Here is a 13,353-nt window from a genome sequence, read left to right on the forward strand (position 1 = left end):
TTTAAGTAAAGCGCTTTCTTTAGTGGAAAGACAAGAGTCGACTATTTTTCCTTCCGGGAAAGGTCGCAGTCAGGAATTCAACCCTCTTTTAAGCGAAGGACAAGTTAGTCAAGTAATGAAATCATGTTTACAGGAGTTAAGAAGTTCTGTGTTCATATCATCTGTCACAGGGTTGTTTCAAACGATAACGCAAGAAAACAAATACAACTGGAAGGTGAAAGACAAAAAAAAAAACAATCCTTGACTGTGGGTGTGTGAACAAGAGGAAGTACAGAAAGAAAAGAATGTTTCTGTCACATCATCCTCATTCCTAACACAAGGGAGTGGATCGAGGCGGGTGCAAGACCGTCACCTCGGTCAGAAAACAAAGACATCCAGGAAGAGTGGTGCTATTCCACCGGAGCCCGAAAACCGGGCTGTTTTGAAGTACAGCTCTGCTTTCCACGGAGGCCGACTCTGGACCGACTGTAAAGTCTGTGATACACCCCTGGGCAAATGCTAGGGTTTTGGGATGTCAACAAGAGAAATCATTTCAAAACCTTTTCCAACGTTCACGTGCAACGCCATGTTTTTGCGTGGGGAAGCCAAAACAAACAACTGAGAGACTGTTGCCGGAGTGTGCATCCTCTCTTTAGCTATGTGTTCAGAAGGAGCCAATCCAATTCAAAGTGAACCATGTTGAACGGGAGTCAGCACACACCTGCCATTCAAGGTGCCTCTGATTGAAGTTCAGCTCTTCTACTTGTCTTTTCCTGGCATTTTTCCATTCACGTCGTGCAGCGCAAGCCGTGGTCCCGCGGAGGGCTTCCGCAACGTCACAGGGACCTCGTCGTTCAAAGGTATCGGGGACGAGGCGTGAAGTGTGCGGGCGAGTGCATGGCGAATGATTGACACCTGCTGTCTCTGATTGGCTGTTCTTCCTCAGGCCCGGTGGCTCCTTAAAAATCAAATTAGAGGTACAAGATGTTCGGGGTGTTGTTTGTTCACGCCAAAAGGAAAAACGCCCCCCCCCCCCCCCCCCCCAAAAAAACTGCTGTGAATCTTCAAGAGGCACTTTTCTGCACATTTAGAACAATATTTGTCAACTTTATACTTGCATCCAAATATTAAATGCTACACCTAAATCTCGATATATATTTATAGATATATAAATGTAAATATACATCTCAATATAAATAGAAATATTCAAACTAAATGTTAACTATATATATATTTAAATGTTAAATATGAGTATAAATATAAATGTATATATATAGAAACACTGCCAAGAAATGGAAGTACCAAAATAAAAGCCGTCTGTCGGTAACATCATCTTCTACAGGAAAATGGAGCCTTGTAAATACACGATCGCTACCTGAAATAACAAACCGCTACTTTGAGCGTTGAGTGTGACTTTCCTACGGAAGTCGGGCAAGCAGGGGGAATTAAAGAGACGCGGCCAGAGACCGGGCCTTCCCACTGGCCTGCCCGCCGACAATGACGTATGATTATTTTGAAAACTCTAAACGCTCCTCTAAGTGCAATTCAGAGTCTCTACTTTGTCACTTTCAATTGAGTCAATGAGTCAAATCAGTACTTCTATGTATCTGGACTGGTAGTCAGTTGACCTTTGCCACTTCTGGCTGCGGGTCGTCACGAAAGGCACATTATGCAATTTTCAAACCGCTGCTAATATTTGAACGTAGCCTCGGTTCAGTATAGGACGCACACCACCGCGATACATTACGTTTACCGTTACTGTCGATAACCGGAGTTACATAATCCGGCCAAGGAATGATCATCGTCTGCTCTGCTGGTGGCCACTGAGCGTCGCGAGCGTGCGCCGATGATTCTCTCACTGTCACGACGCGCTCTCACCAGGTCTGTTGTTAGGTCATAGGCCTACGCACGCTTTTGATATGCCCGCTCATTTGAGTCCGCGGGCCACAACCCACACAATTGGATCTCAAGTGGGCCGGACCGGTATATCTGGGGCACCATAAGCTATTAATAATAATTCCTCGTGACAATTCAACTTGTTGGGTGCGCATAATTACAAGTCTTGTAGCTTGCATCGGACGAAAATGAAGTGACTTCCAGCTTTTCCTTGGGAGTCACACACATGATTTCACCGCGTTTAGCCGGGCTTTGATAAACCCATGTCCCGATTAACTTCGCAAACTCATTTTTAAGCGCACGTGTGCACATTTGCACACGAACACACGATATAATACTTAGATTGGCCGTGCTTCACACAAAGCCTCCCTCTCTTACTGCGTAGTGATCTTTTTTCTTTCTCAGCTTCGTCCGTGCGACGTCACGCGACTCGCGGCGCTTCGGGTTCGATCGTAGTCGTGCCGAAACAATAGCATCGGTTTTCAAAATAAGAGTCTAAACGAACTCAAAGTTGCGTGATAGGGCAGAACAGTGGCCGCGGGTCGGGTTAGACCCCTAGACCGGCCGGTTCTGGCCCGCGGGCCGCGCGTTTGACGCCGCCGCGTATACACTATGGCAACAATTGCTTTCAAAAAGAAAAACAACAAGTCCAATTAAATGACAAACAAAACAAAATTCCACAAGGCCAAAAATGGATCCTAATCGCAATTGCGCTACTATATCAGTGCAAAACCTGACGAGAAACTTTGGGAAGAGGCTCACTTTTCCCTCTTTGTGGATGGCAAAACACTGCCAGAGCATTGCTCAAGGTTCTTGGAAAGGGGGACGACTGACGAAGTAGTTCGGAGTCGGAGCGGCGACAAAGCGCTTGCCACTGCCGTGCCATGTCTTCGGGATGACGTGCGCGTGACCCAAGCGGCGCACGCGCACGCGCAAAGAAACCCAGCCTCCGGTGGCTGACGGTCGCTGCGCTTTCTCCGCCACACGCGAGCAACTGGGAGCGGAAGCAGGCGGCCCTCGTCTCGCTGCGATCAGTGGACGACTTGCTTTCTTGCTTTCTTGCTTTTTTCGAGAAGGGCGGTTGGGCGGGTGGGTGGGGGCTACACCCGGCATTTCCCCCAACGGCGCCGAGTTTGGTTGACTTCCGTATGAAGGTATGTCGTTCACTTCCTTCCTTCGCCCCCCAGGCTCCAGTGACTTTGCGTCCCCAACAGCGAGCAGCTTGCCTTTACGCAAAAGCCCCCCCGATATCCATCCATCGCTTATCCCGGCGAGGGTCGCGCGACCCCCCGATATGACGACAGGACACCCTCATTTCCAGGCAGCCGCTCACTTCTCCTCCCAAACGGTTTGCGGTCCTGGAGAGAATGCGACCCCGGTGCACGAGCTGCAGATCGCGGCTCTTTTTCATTTCAATTATTCAACACTGGTTTTATTTGTCCTTACATTTCATTGTTCTTCTTGCTGTTTTTAGTTTTCTTTTAAATCCATTAAAAATCATCAACCAGATGAGACTTTTACAGCAGATGCATAGTTTGCGTTTTTTGGTTTTCCTTTTTTTAGGAAGTCTCGAAAATATTTAGCATCCCACTTCGTGCTTAAACCCAGTCCGCATTTTTAAAAAAAACGCATTTATGACGCTCATGATAGTCTCCCATTGGGAAATCCACAAATGCATGCTGGATAATCAATATTACCGGGCCCAAAATCCAGTTTTGCTGAGGGCCTCGCGCAGGCATGGACTGGCTCCGACCGCAAGTCGTTTCCGAAACTTGCGAAAGTGGATCGAAACGTATTCGCCCGCAGGCAATGCGAGTGGTGCAGAGCAGACACGGTTGACATGTGGCTGGGTCGACACCTCCGGCTTAGGATGAGCTCCTGGGAATATACGAACGTGAGGAAACGTTGCTTCGAAAGGGCTACGACCCCCTCCGGGATCTGCATCGCTATCCACATCTGTGTGAAGCTTGATCTTTTTCTTGCCTCTTACCTGACACTTCTGCAAAGCTCAAAGGAACTTGCTTGCGCTCGTGTGTTTGCACAAACAAACTTGGCAAGAATCAAAACGAGCTCAGCGACATTACGTACGAACATTTCTTCAAGCCCGTTGTTACAGCAATAATCATCTCGGATCATTTTGAAAGTTTCAGAAGCCGGAAAAAAAACAATCCCAATTCATATGGATTATCGACTGGACTCGCAAACACCTGAAATGAACCACGTTCGTTGGGGATGTAACCCAAGCAGAAGTTTCGCGAATAGGTCGCAACGTAGCAGGAGCGTTAAGCCAATCTATCATGTCAGCGTATTAGCTGAGTGTTTTTTCAAGGCCAGTGAAATAAGTGAGTCGACCACATGCGCACACACTGGATGGTTCCGGCAGGGGGAGTTTCTCACTTCTGTGTGATATCGACATCGCTCTCGTGCTAGCGGTTTCCTCACGGCCAGTTAAAAGCTGAACCGACTCGCTGCTTCGACCGCTAATGGGACTCGTCTCCGCGGAGACGAGTCCCATCAGAGGGGCAGGGCAGGGCCGGGCCGAGCCGCGCCGTGTTTGTGTTTGTGTTTGTGTGGGGGATGGAAGCCACGATAAGCGGTGCACATACTTTTCCTCCTCACACTGCGCACGTAATAGGGCCTGCCGACGGACAGATGGCCGAAACCTCCTGTAATTTGAGAGCACGACGACCGCGTCACTTTCGCTCAAGTCTGCACCAGCACGATAGGACTGTCGCCGAATCCCTGATGCACGGCATTGTTCGGACTGCCGTCTGCAACGGTACATTTTGGAAGTATTTCATCAGGAAAACGGTCGGTTTGGAATTCGTCAGCCCTTCATCCTTACTCCTTGAATGAGGAATTGAATATGATCGAATATACCGTATTGCCTCCATTTCCAGAATAAGCGCTTGAAAATGAACGTATAGGGTCAGCAGCCCATTGAGTGAATGTACATGCTAAAAATGAACAGAACAAATAATAAAATGAACATTGTTGGCTCATCGAAGGATGCTACAAACATTGCACAAGCGTCTCCGTATAGTGGTTGTACTCGTACTAATAGTAACTTTAGCAAAGCTGCTCCTGCTTGAAAAACCGATGCAGATTTACTGTAATCCTTTGCTCGCTGGACTGAGGTCGCTCTTGAGCACGCTGCGGACTAAAAATACGTTTTGTGCGACTTGACAAGGCGAAGCATGTTTTTCGACGCACGTTTGAGACAAATTCAAAATTGCATTACTTCAACCTCAGAAGTTCCACAGATATTCAGGTCTCGCAAAGTTAGGGCCTCTGTATCAGTGATTGCAAACCATTGGCGCAAGGCGGAAGAGATCATCAGCGGCGCTGTGGAAAATGATCCAATTTTGGTCAACAATCATTATTATTGACAAATATATATTTGTTCCTCTATCTATGCCAGCGACGTACGGTGACAGCTAGAACAAGGAAATACGCTCCCGTCGGGAAGCTACAATCAGGATCAGGATGAACTTTATTGTGCCACAGGGAAATTTCTTTTGAACGCTACAACATTGCTGCATATGAATACAATCGTTCACATAGAGGACAATTCGCAACGTTAAAACGCGACACACAACAACCGACATAACCCGCAGGCGTAGCCAGCAGAGCGCTGATAATATTGAATATGCTTGGACAGAAACAGGCGGCAACAATGAGGAAAGAAGTCATGCGATAAAATATGAAGCAAATCTCAATCGAGTCAAACCCACCAAAACCATAAAACCGTGTAATAACTAATAAATAGGAGGCGATGGTGACGACACGTCGCCACGAAACAGTTCAACGGGGCCTGGTTGTTTATCGCGGTCTACGAAGGAAGTGTAACCTTTGAGATAGTTTCGTACATAGCAAGTCAATCAACGGGAGAATCGCATCTCAAAGATTTGTTGGTCTGAATGCCCGAGTACTTCTGAGAGTCGGCCTGCTCAATTTGAGGTGCTTGGGCGACAACACCGCTCTCGATCCGTGTTTTCCCCCCAACCTTTTATTGATTTGAAATCAAATGTCATTTTCATTTGATTGCGTGGGTGTTGATCTCAAGCCGCCGCCGCCGCCGCGCTACCGATGGTTCATCGTTGGAATTTTTCCGTCTGCCCTCTCCAGATGGCGTCAAACGATTCGCGCCTCCAACAGCCGCCGTCCCAGAAGGATGCTGCTGACCAGAACTTTGACTACATGTTCAAACTTCTGATCATCGGCAACAGCAGTGTGGGGAAAACCTCTTTCCTGTTCCGCTACGCAGACGACTCCTTCACCTCAGCCTTCGTCAGCACGGTCGGCATCGACTTCAAAGTCAAGACGGTCTTCCGCAATGACAAAAGGATCAAACTGCAGATCTGGGTGAGGTTTTTCTCCTTCCGTGCCGGAACGTACAAATAGAGCACACAAACTGGTTTGGAATTTAAAACGTGTCTCAGCAAATGTTTTTTTTTTTGTTTGTTTTTTTTAACTCTGTGATCTAAAAACTTAATCTGACCTTCTCTGCGCTTTTGAAGGCACACGTGCAACTGTTCAAATGTTTAGTACTTTTCGCACAACTTGAACAAGGAGCCGAACAGCAACATTCTACGACTGGACCGATACATTTAGAATTTGTAGTTACACAATCGTTTTCATCACGCCGTTCCGACAACTAACTGTTGACTAGCAATACTTGGCCCTCGCGAGGCTTCAAACGGGACGTTTTCAGTGGGAAGTGGCCACTGCGCTTAGTGTCACACAATGTCATCAGCAGGTTGCAGCAGAGACCGGAAGAGTCACAGAAAGCCATCGAATCGCACATCCTTGGAACTTAAACACCGCTCTTCTGTTCAGCTCTTTGTTAGAGAACAGCAAGTTGTGTAAGCAGCGAAACATACGTGCGTTCAAAAGATTAGAGAAGGTCAAATGAAGTTCACCTCGAGAAGCTGTCGTGCTTTCTGGGTGCCTTCGGAATTTATCCCTAACTTTTCGTGAGAAGTGAATTTGAAGATTATTAGATGATGGAGATTATTATTATTTTGTAGCGCACAGGTCAGACACAAGGCAATTGAAGGTGCTTCACACAAGGCATACAAGGAATCAAGACAACACTTAAAATAGGCCAATTTACATAACACAACGGAAATCCAAAGTCCCAAATTGAAACAAACAAAACGCAGATGATAGAATGAGATAAGATGGAGATGAAAACGATAAGACTCGTCGTACTTGAGTTGTAACCCGGGACAGGTGGCAGACCCGTCCTGAAAGGTCGAGGTCCCTCCATATCAGTGCGTGAAATCACAAATGCATTTAGGCCCGAAACCCTTCAGCGTTTATCGCCCGAGAGCAGGATTGCGAGTCGGACGACGACATCCTCGAAAATAAAGCGCTGGCGGTTTTCCACGGACGTTCGGTCGTACGCTACGCCCCGATCGGGCATGGAATGCAAATGTAGTAAGTTGAACCCGAGTCATGTCAGCTTTGAAAGCAGCTTTTTTTTCGACCTGCCGGTTTGCCACACGTTGCGTTTGGAGTCCAACCCTTGATATCGCTGCTTGAAAAGAAACGTCCCGAGTTAACACCTTAGACACACGCAATGTCGGTATTGGTATTGGTATTCATTTCAGGAGTGTTACATTTGTCTGTTAATTTACATTGATAAGACTAGTCAAACAGATGATTCACCGCAACTAATAATGTGTGAGCCACTGCAATGATGATGATGCCCACACCAAAACACACACTCGCCGGACGTGAACATGTGCTTTTGTGAAATGCATGTACAGAATCTGCCCAAATGGCTGCATAAGGCTTTCACAAGGTAAATGCAGTTCAGTTAGAATGCGGGCTCGCTTGTCCGCCTGGTCCTGTTTTGTCTGTTTCATGGCACACAGACCGGTATTTCCTAAGTTCGGGAAGCTGAGTGAGGAAGGAGAGCAGACATCATGAAGATATACCGCCGTATATCCTGTGTGTAAAGGGCGTGGACATGTTTAAATAGGAGCGTGATCAAAATGTTCACCGTAAAACTCTCACTGAACACCGATTTTTGGTCGATGATCCGTCCCTGCCAGCGACCAGGCGCTCCTTTGTGCATCATGGAAACAGGGTTGAGTGATAATGCGCCACGTGGCTCTTGCTCCGCGCAATCGTGCACAAGCCGCACGTACACACGCAATGTTGACATCCCTCCTCTTTGGCACGGAGATGTGTACTCCGATCTCTGCGCAAACACACAGAGCATAAACTGCACATACGGTTACTGGGAGAAGAAAGAAGATCTCCGGAATCCTACGGCGGTGGAAGACCACTGGGCATCCTTCAATTGTATACCAAACACGATGTTTTTGCGTACCGTCAACGTATCCGGGAGTTCCCAAAAAGGCTGGCAACCGTTTGCGTTGATTGGACGAACTCATTTGCGGTTTTTTCTTCTTCTCAGACTGACCGGCCTCTTCATTAGGTACGCCGTTGCATCTCACCTTTTAATGAAATAATACTGCTCCATTTTGATTGGTGTGGTCGGTGAGGTATTCATTAAACAATGGAGTTCCTTATCAAAATCCAAATAGCTCATTTTTGCGAATATTGTTTGCAGTCGTGCCGATCTGCTACAGGGATAAATACTGGAAACGTTCTTTTCTTCCGGACTGAAGCCCTTTCTGACACGGACTCGACATTCTTCAGCTAAAAACGGAGGTCACGCCGTTACACTTTCGTATCGCCACAGCAAACGAGATGTCTGATACAGTTCAGTTTCGCATCACAGCAAACACAGTAATGTGAATATTGTTGAATTAGTATACTTCAAACAATCTATTTTCAAAAATTGAAATAATGAATTCAAAATACCCTTATCGGTTCATGTTCCAAATTCCCATTCATTTGATGAAGATACAAACTTCAAATGTAATCTAATCAGTGGGATCCGATCTTCATTATTGTTGGAGTTCGGGGCTGTGCAACGTTTGGGTCGAGTGCCCGAATATTACAAACAATTCTCAGTGATCATCTGATAGTGTCGCTCAAATCTGCGCATTGTCATCAGATCAGGCGCGTTTATTAGAGCTCGTGTATTGGATCTCATTCAAGTATTGCGGGTGTACGGGTCATTGTATATTGTTATCGCTTTTCTTTGGGCAGCCTGTAAAAACACACGTGACGTCAGGAGTCTCTTTACGTCACACATTACGTGTGAGACAAAAGCTTCATTTTACGGGTGCGGTTTGATGAAAACAACGCTGTAGACATTTTCCCTTTTATATTACACCGCCATACTAGCTCAGAATCATTTTTTTATTTGGCCAAGTATGGCCCAAAAAAGGAATTTGTCTCCGACAGTCGGAGCCGCTCGAGTACGACGACAGACGGTCAATTGACGGAAAGAAAAAAAACAAAACAGTCGCTGAGCAGTAAAAGGTTGCTCGTAATCTGGTATGGCTGTATGATGTCGAGGGAACAACACAAATCGCGCATGATGTCTTGGTGGGGGGATGGAGCGAATCTTTGTCTGACCGCACCGCAGTCCTCACTGTAATTGAACATTCGTAACCCTGACTGCCCCCGTGGTTACCCGGACAACCCACCCCTCTCCTCCGCGTCGGGAGACGTCAAGCGCGCACGACCCCGATGCAAATGAACGGCGTTACTAAGTAACCGAGTCCCGCTCGGTCGCCCTTGTTGATCTTTATTTCCCGTGTGCACCCACAAAACCATTCGGAACTCGAAAGTTGCGTCGTCCTGTGTCTCAACAATACAGAAATGGAAAGTACGTATTGTTGTTGTTGTTGTTGTTGTTAGACTGCACTGGCAGAGCAGTGAAACGAAGAAATGAAAACATAGCAATTCCCAATGCACTTAACTATTGCCACGATATTGCTAGTGTGTATTATTTGTTTAGGTGCTACAAATGAAACAATAGTACGTGTAAAGCTCGCGGCAATAAACACTCCGTTGGCAGAGCAAGTTGTCCACTGAAAGGAATCCCGGCCGTGAGCGTCCTCCGACAGAGGACGCGAAATACGGAACCCCAAATTACCTCCACGTCTGCATTGTAAATGAGAAACTGTTCTCAGTTGCCTTCGCTGGTGACACGATATGCGTTAGTCATGGTGAAGATTTGATTTCATGTACATACATTTACAAGACATACAATTACAACAATTGCTTTTCCAGAACAAAGTGGACAACTGGACTATATCGTACTGGATCAACGGCTCGGGCGCAAACGCAGCACGAGGCTAATAGTTTAGACAACGGTGCTCCCTTGTTGCTGTTTACAATTCATTCAAATGTCCTTTTTAATAAACACTGCGAAGGACTGCACAAAACATCCATCCCTCCATTTTCTCTACCGCTTCTCCTCATGCGGGTCGCGGGCGTGCCGGAGCCTATCGCAGCTCTCTTCGGGCGGGGGGCGGGGCGCACCCCCAACCGGTCGCCACCCAATCGCGGGGCACGTTCAAACACACAACCATTTGCACTCACATTCACACCTACGGGCAATTTAGAGTTGTCAATCGACCTAGCGTGCATGTTTTTGGGATGTGGGAGGAAAGCGGAGTGCCCGGAGAAAAGCCACGCAGGCACTTGGAGAACGTGCAAAGTCCACGCAGGCGGGGCCGGGGATTGAAGCCCCGGTCCCGAGAACTCGAAAAATAACACTGATTACCATGGATAGTCACCCAAAAAATGTATTCATTTCTATCACTACTTGCAGTACTTTTTTTTTTTTTGTTTTGTTAATGTACCTTATTTCAGTACATTAAAGAAAAACAAACTCAATATGATGCAGTACAATTTTGCAAACCACAAAAACAATTCTAAAATAAAATATTAAATGCACACCTCAAAACATGATGATCTCTCTCTCTCTCTCTCTCTCTCTATATATATATATGTGTGTGTGTATGTGCGTGTGCGTGTGTGTGTTAAAATGCAGGACACAGCAGGACAAGAGCGCTATCGAACCATCACCACAGCCTACTACAGAGGCGCCATGGGCTTCCTGCTCATGTACGACATCACCAACCAGGAGTCCTTCAACGCCGTTCAGGATTGGTGAGTTTTGAGATTGCGTATATTCAATAATTGCTTCTGTTCCTTTTTTTTGTTTGAAAATATGCACATGAACGTTTTCTTGTATTTTGTCGTCTGCTCTACAGGGCTACGCAGATTAAAACATACTCGTGGGACAACGCTCAGGTGATCCTCATCGGTAACAAGTGCGACCTCGAAGACGACAGGCTCGTGCCCGCAGAAGACGGCCAGCGCCTGGCGGAGGACCTCGGTGCGTAAAACTTCATAGTTGAGAATGTTGACCTTGGATGCGCGCGGCGTGTTTTGACATAATAAGCCGCCACTCTCCCATCTGTCGCCGTCAGGTTTCCAGTTCTTCGAGGCCAGCGCAAAGGACAACATCAATGTGAAGCAGGTGTTCGAGCGCCTAGTGGATGTCATCTGTGACAAGATGAACGAGAGCACGGAGGGAGACATGAGCTTGGCGTCTAACCAGAGGAACCCGAAAGACGCGTCTTCCGAGAGCCGAGGGAACTGTGCTTGCTAAACTGCACGCGCACCCGCACTACTGCTAATTTACTTCCCTCCGCCTCAACTCTCGGAATCGCTGCTCCTCTTTCTCTCTGTTCACTGTAGCCACGCGCAACACAATAGGCCGAAAGCTGAGATCATTGCCATGGACACCATTAGAGTCCCCCTTTGCTCCTGGCGGCGTCTCCCCGTTTGCGGCCTCGACCGACAGCTCCCGGAAGACTGCCCCCCGTGCTCTGTGCGCCACGACCCGCTGTGCTCAGACATTGCAGTTCCGACTAATACTTTGGCGACATCTGCGCCTGCTTTTGCAATGCTAATGTTGCTCAGTTTTCATTGAAAATGCTCCATTATTGAGGTCGCGTTTGGCAAGAGGACTCAATTATGGAGAGTTGCCCATTTTAGCTCCATAAGGGAACCCGTGTATTAGAAACAAATAACCGTCGATTTGATGGAAATGACAGGAAAGTAGCAAAGTAGTAGACTGTAAGACCTTGTGCGAAGTTTACATTCTGACAAAATGTCTGAAATGGTTCATCCCTTTTCTATATCCTAGGCCATCTCCTTCTTTTTGGAAAGTCTTCAGACTGACTTGTTTTCTCCAAATAAATCAAAATTTCCAAACAACCTCTTCAACTCCTTTTGCACTTGCTTGTATTTTCTCTAGCCAGAAGACACGTGAGCAAGCTACGAATCAATCCCACTTAACCGACACCGAGCCGTGTTGTCTTTGTAAAGGCCGTTTGTTTGTTTGTTTCTACTTTCTGTATTGGATTTCATCGGCGTGTACGTAAAGCGGTGTGTGTCTTTGAGTCGCCTTTAGCTCGTCTTGTCATTCCGTTTCCCCACGAGCCTTTAGATCGTTTCATTGGGACATCGCTCCAAAGGCGCAATGAACGATGGCATTCAACGAGCCGTGCAAATACACGCCGAAGTCTCTATTGCGTGATTTCCGTGGCGTCGTTGCTCATTTGACGCTTCCGTCTGACGAACTCATTGTTTCCCTTTTGCTTTTGCTTCTTGGGGTATTTTCCCCAGTTGAAATCGCAGGCGAAAGAGGCACAGAGGCTGTTGATCCCCGTGAGGAAGTCGTCGTACACCGCTCACGCTGCCACGTGACTCGCCTCACCGCTGGCTGTAAATCAAAGTGATCAATCATATTTCGTGTGTCCGTTAACATGCGCAACGATCATCCTTTCAGGAAAGGAGATACGGGTGCTTGTGCGGTTATTATAGCAGCCTCTGCGATGAATGTCATGACGAGTGAAACGTGCACTCACAAGCAACTCCGTTCGGCACCCTGATGTGAAAATGCCGTCAGAGAGGTATTGCTCTAATCGTGGGTTTCTTCATGAGAGTTTGCTGTGCTCATGTTCGTTTTCTATTCTTTGGGGGAGCGCTTGGGTAAACCCCGGACTGGTCGCCGGCCAGTCACGGGGACAGACAACCGTTTACACTCACGTTGCAATTGTCGAGTCTCTGGTTAACCTAAGAGCATGCAAACGATACCCAAAACGGCTGAAGCTGAAAGTGAGCACGAGACAGACGTGCTCGTCGGAAGGCTACACGGCGCTGCCTCACTGCGAACCGCGAAACATCTTGATCAATTGCTAGCCCTCTGAATGTCCATCAAACGTGAGCAGGATTTTTGAAACGACTCTTGTGTCGGGTCACTGCTGTCCCTAAAGAAATGGCTTTGAGCGGTCTTATTTCTCGGACAACTGAATATTCAAAGAACATCAAAACGCCATGTGATTTTGAAAAGGTGTATCTTTACGAAACCGTTTTTCCTCAGTGTTAAACGTGCCATCGCGAAAGCCGCACACTGCGGTCTCGTCTTTTGTCGCCGAACCAAAGCCATCGGTCGTCACCGCTTCGCCGTTTGATTCTCGTGCTCAGTGTCTCTCGCTGAAAAATATCTTTGTGCCGATGCCATCACCG

The 13,353-nt window shown here is 47.2% G+C and overlaps 1 protein-coding gene across 2 annotated transcripts; it reads left to right on the forward strand.

The window, feature by feature from the left end:
• Nucleotides 1–332: 332 nt before the first annotated feature.
• rab3db (RAB3D, member RAS oncogene family, b) lies at nt 333–12,034 on the forward strand. Of its 2 annotated transcripts, none has more exons than XM_061700392.1 (5): nt 333–839; nt 6,004–6,240; nt 10,805–10,923; nt 11,028–11,152; nt 11,247–12,034. In XM_061700392.1, exons 2-5 carry the CDS (start codon nt 6,004–6,006, stop codon nt 11,426–11,428), a joined length of 663 nt encoding a protein of 220 aa, XP_061556376.1. In that variant the 5' UTR covers nt 333–839; the 3' UTR covers nt 11,429–12,034. The 2 variants fall into 2 exon arrangements, with proteins under 2 accessions (XP_061556376.1, XP_061556375.1); XM_061700391.1 differs by lacking the exon at nt 333–839 and adding an exon at nt 2,814–3,029.
• The last annotated feature ends 1,319 nt before the right edge of the window (nt 12,035–13,353 follow it).

This window comes from Phycodurus eques, chromosome 16, assembly GCF_024500275.1.
Source record: "Phycodurus eques isolate BA_2022a chromosome 16, UOR_Pequ_1.1, whole genome shotgun sequence".
Classification (NCBI taxonomy): domain Eukaryota; kingdom Metazoa; phylum Chordata; class Actinopteri; order Syngnathiformes; family Syngnathidae; genus Phycodurus; species Phycodurus eques.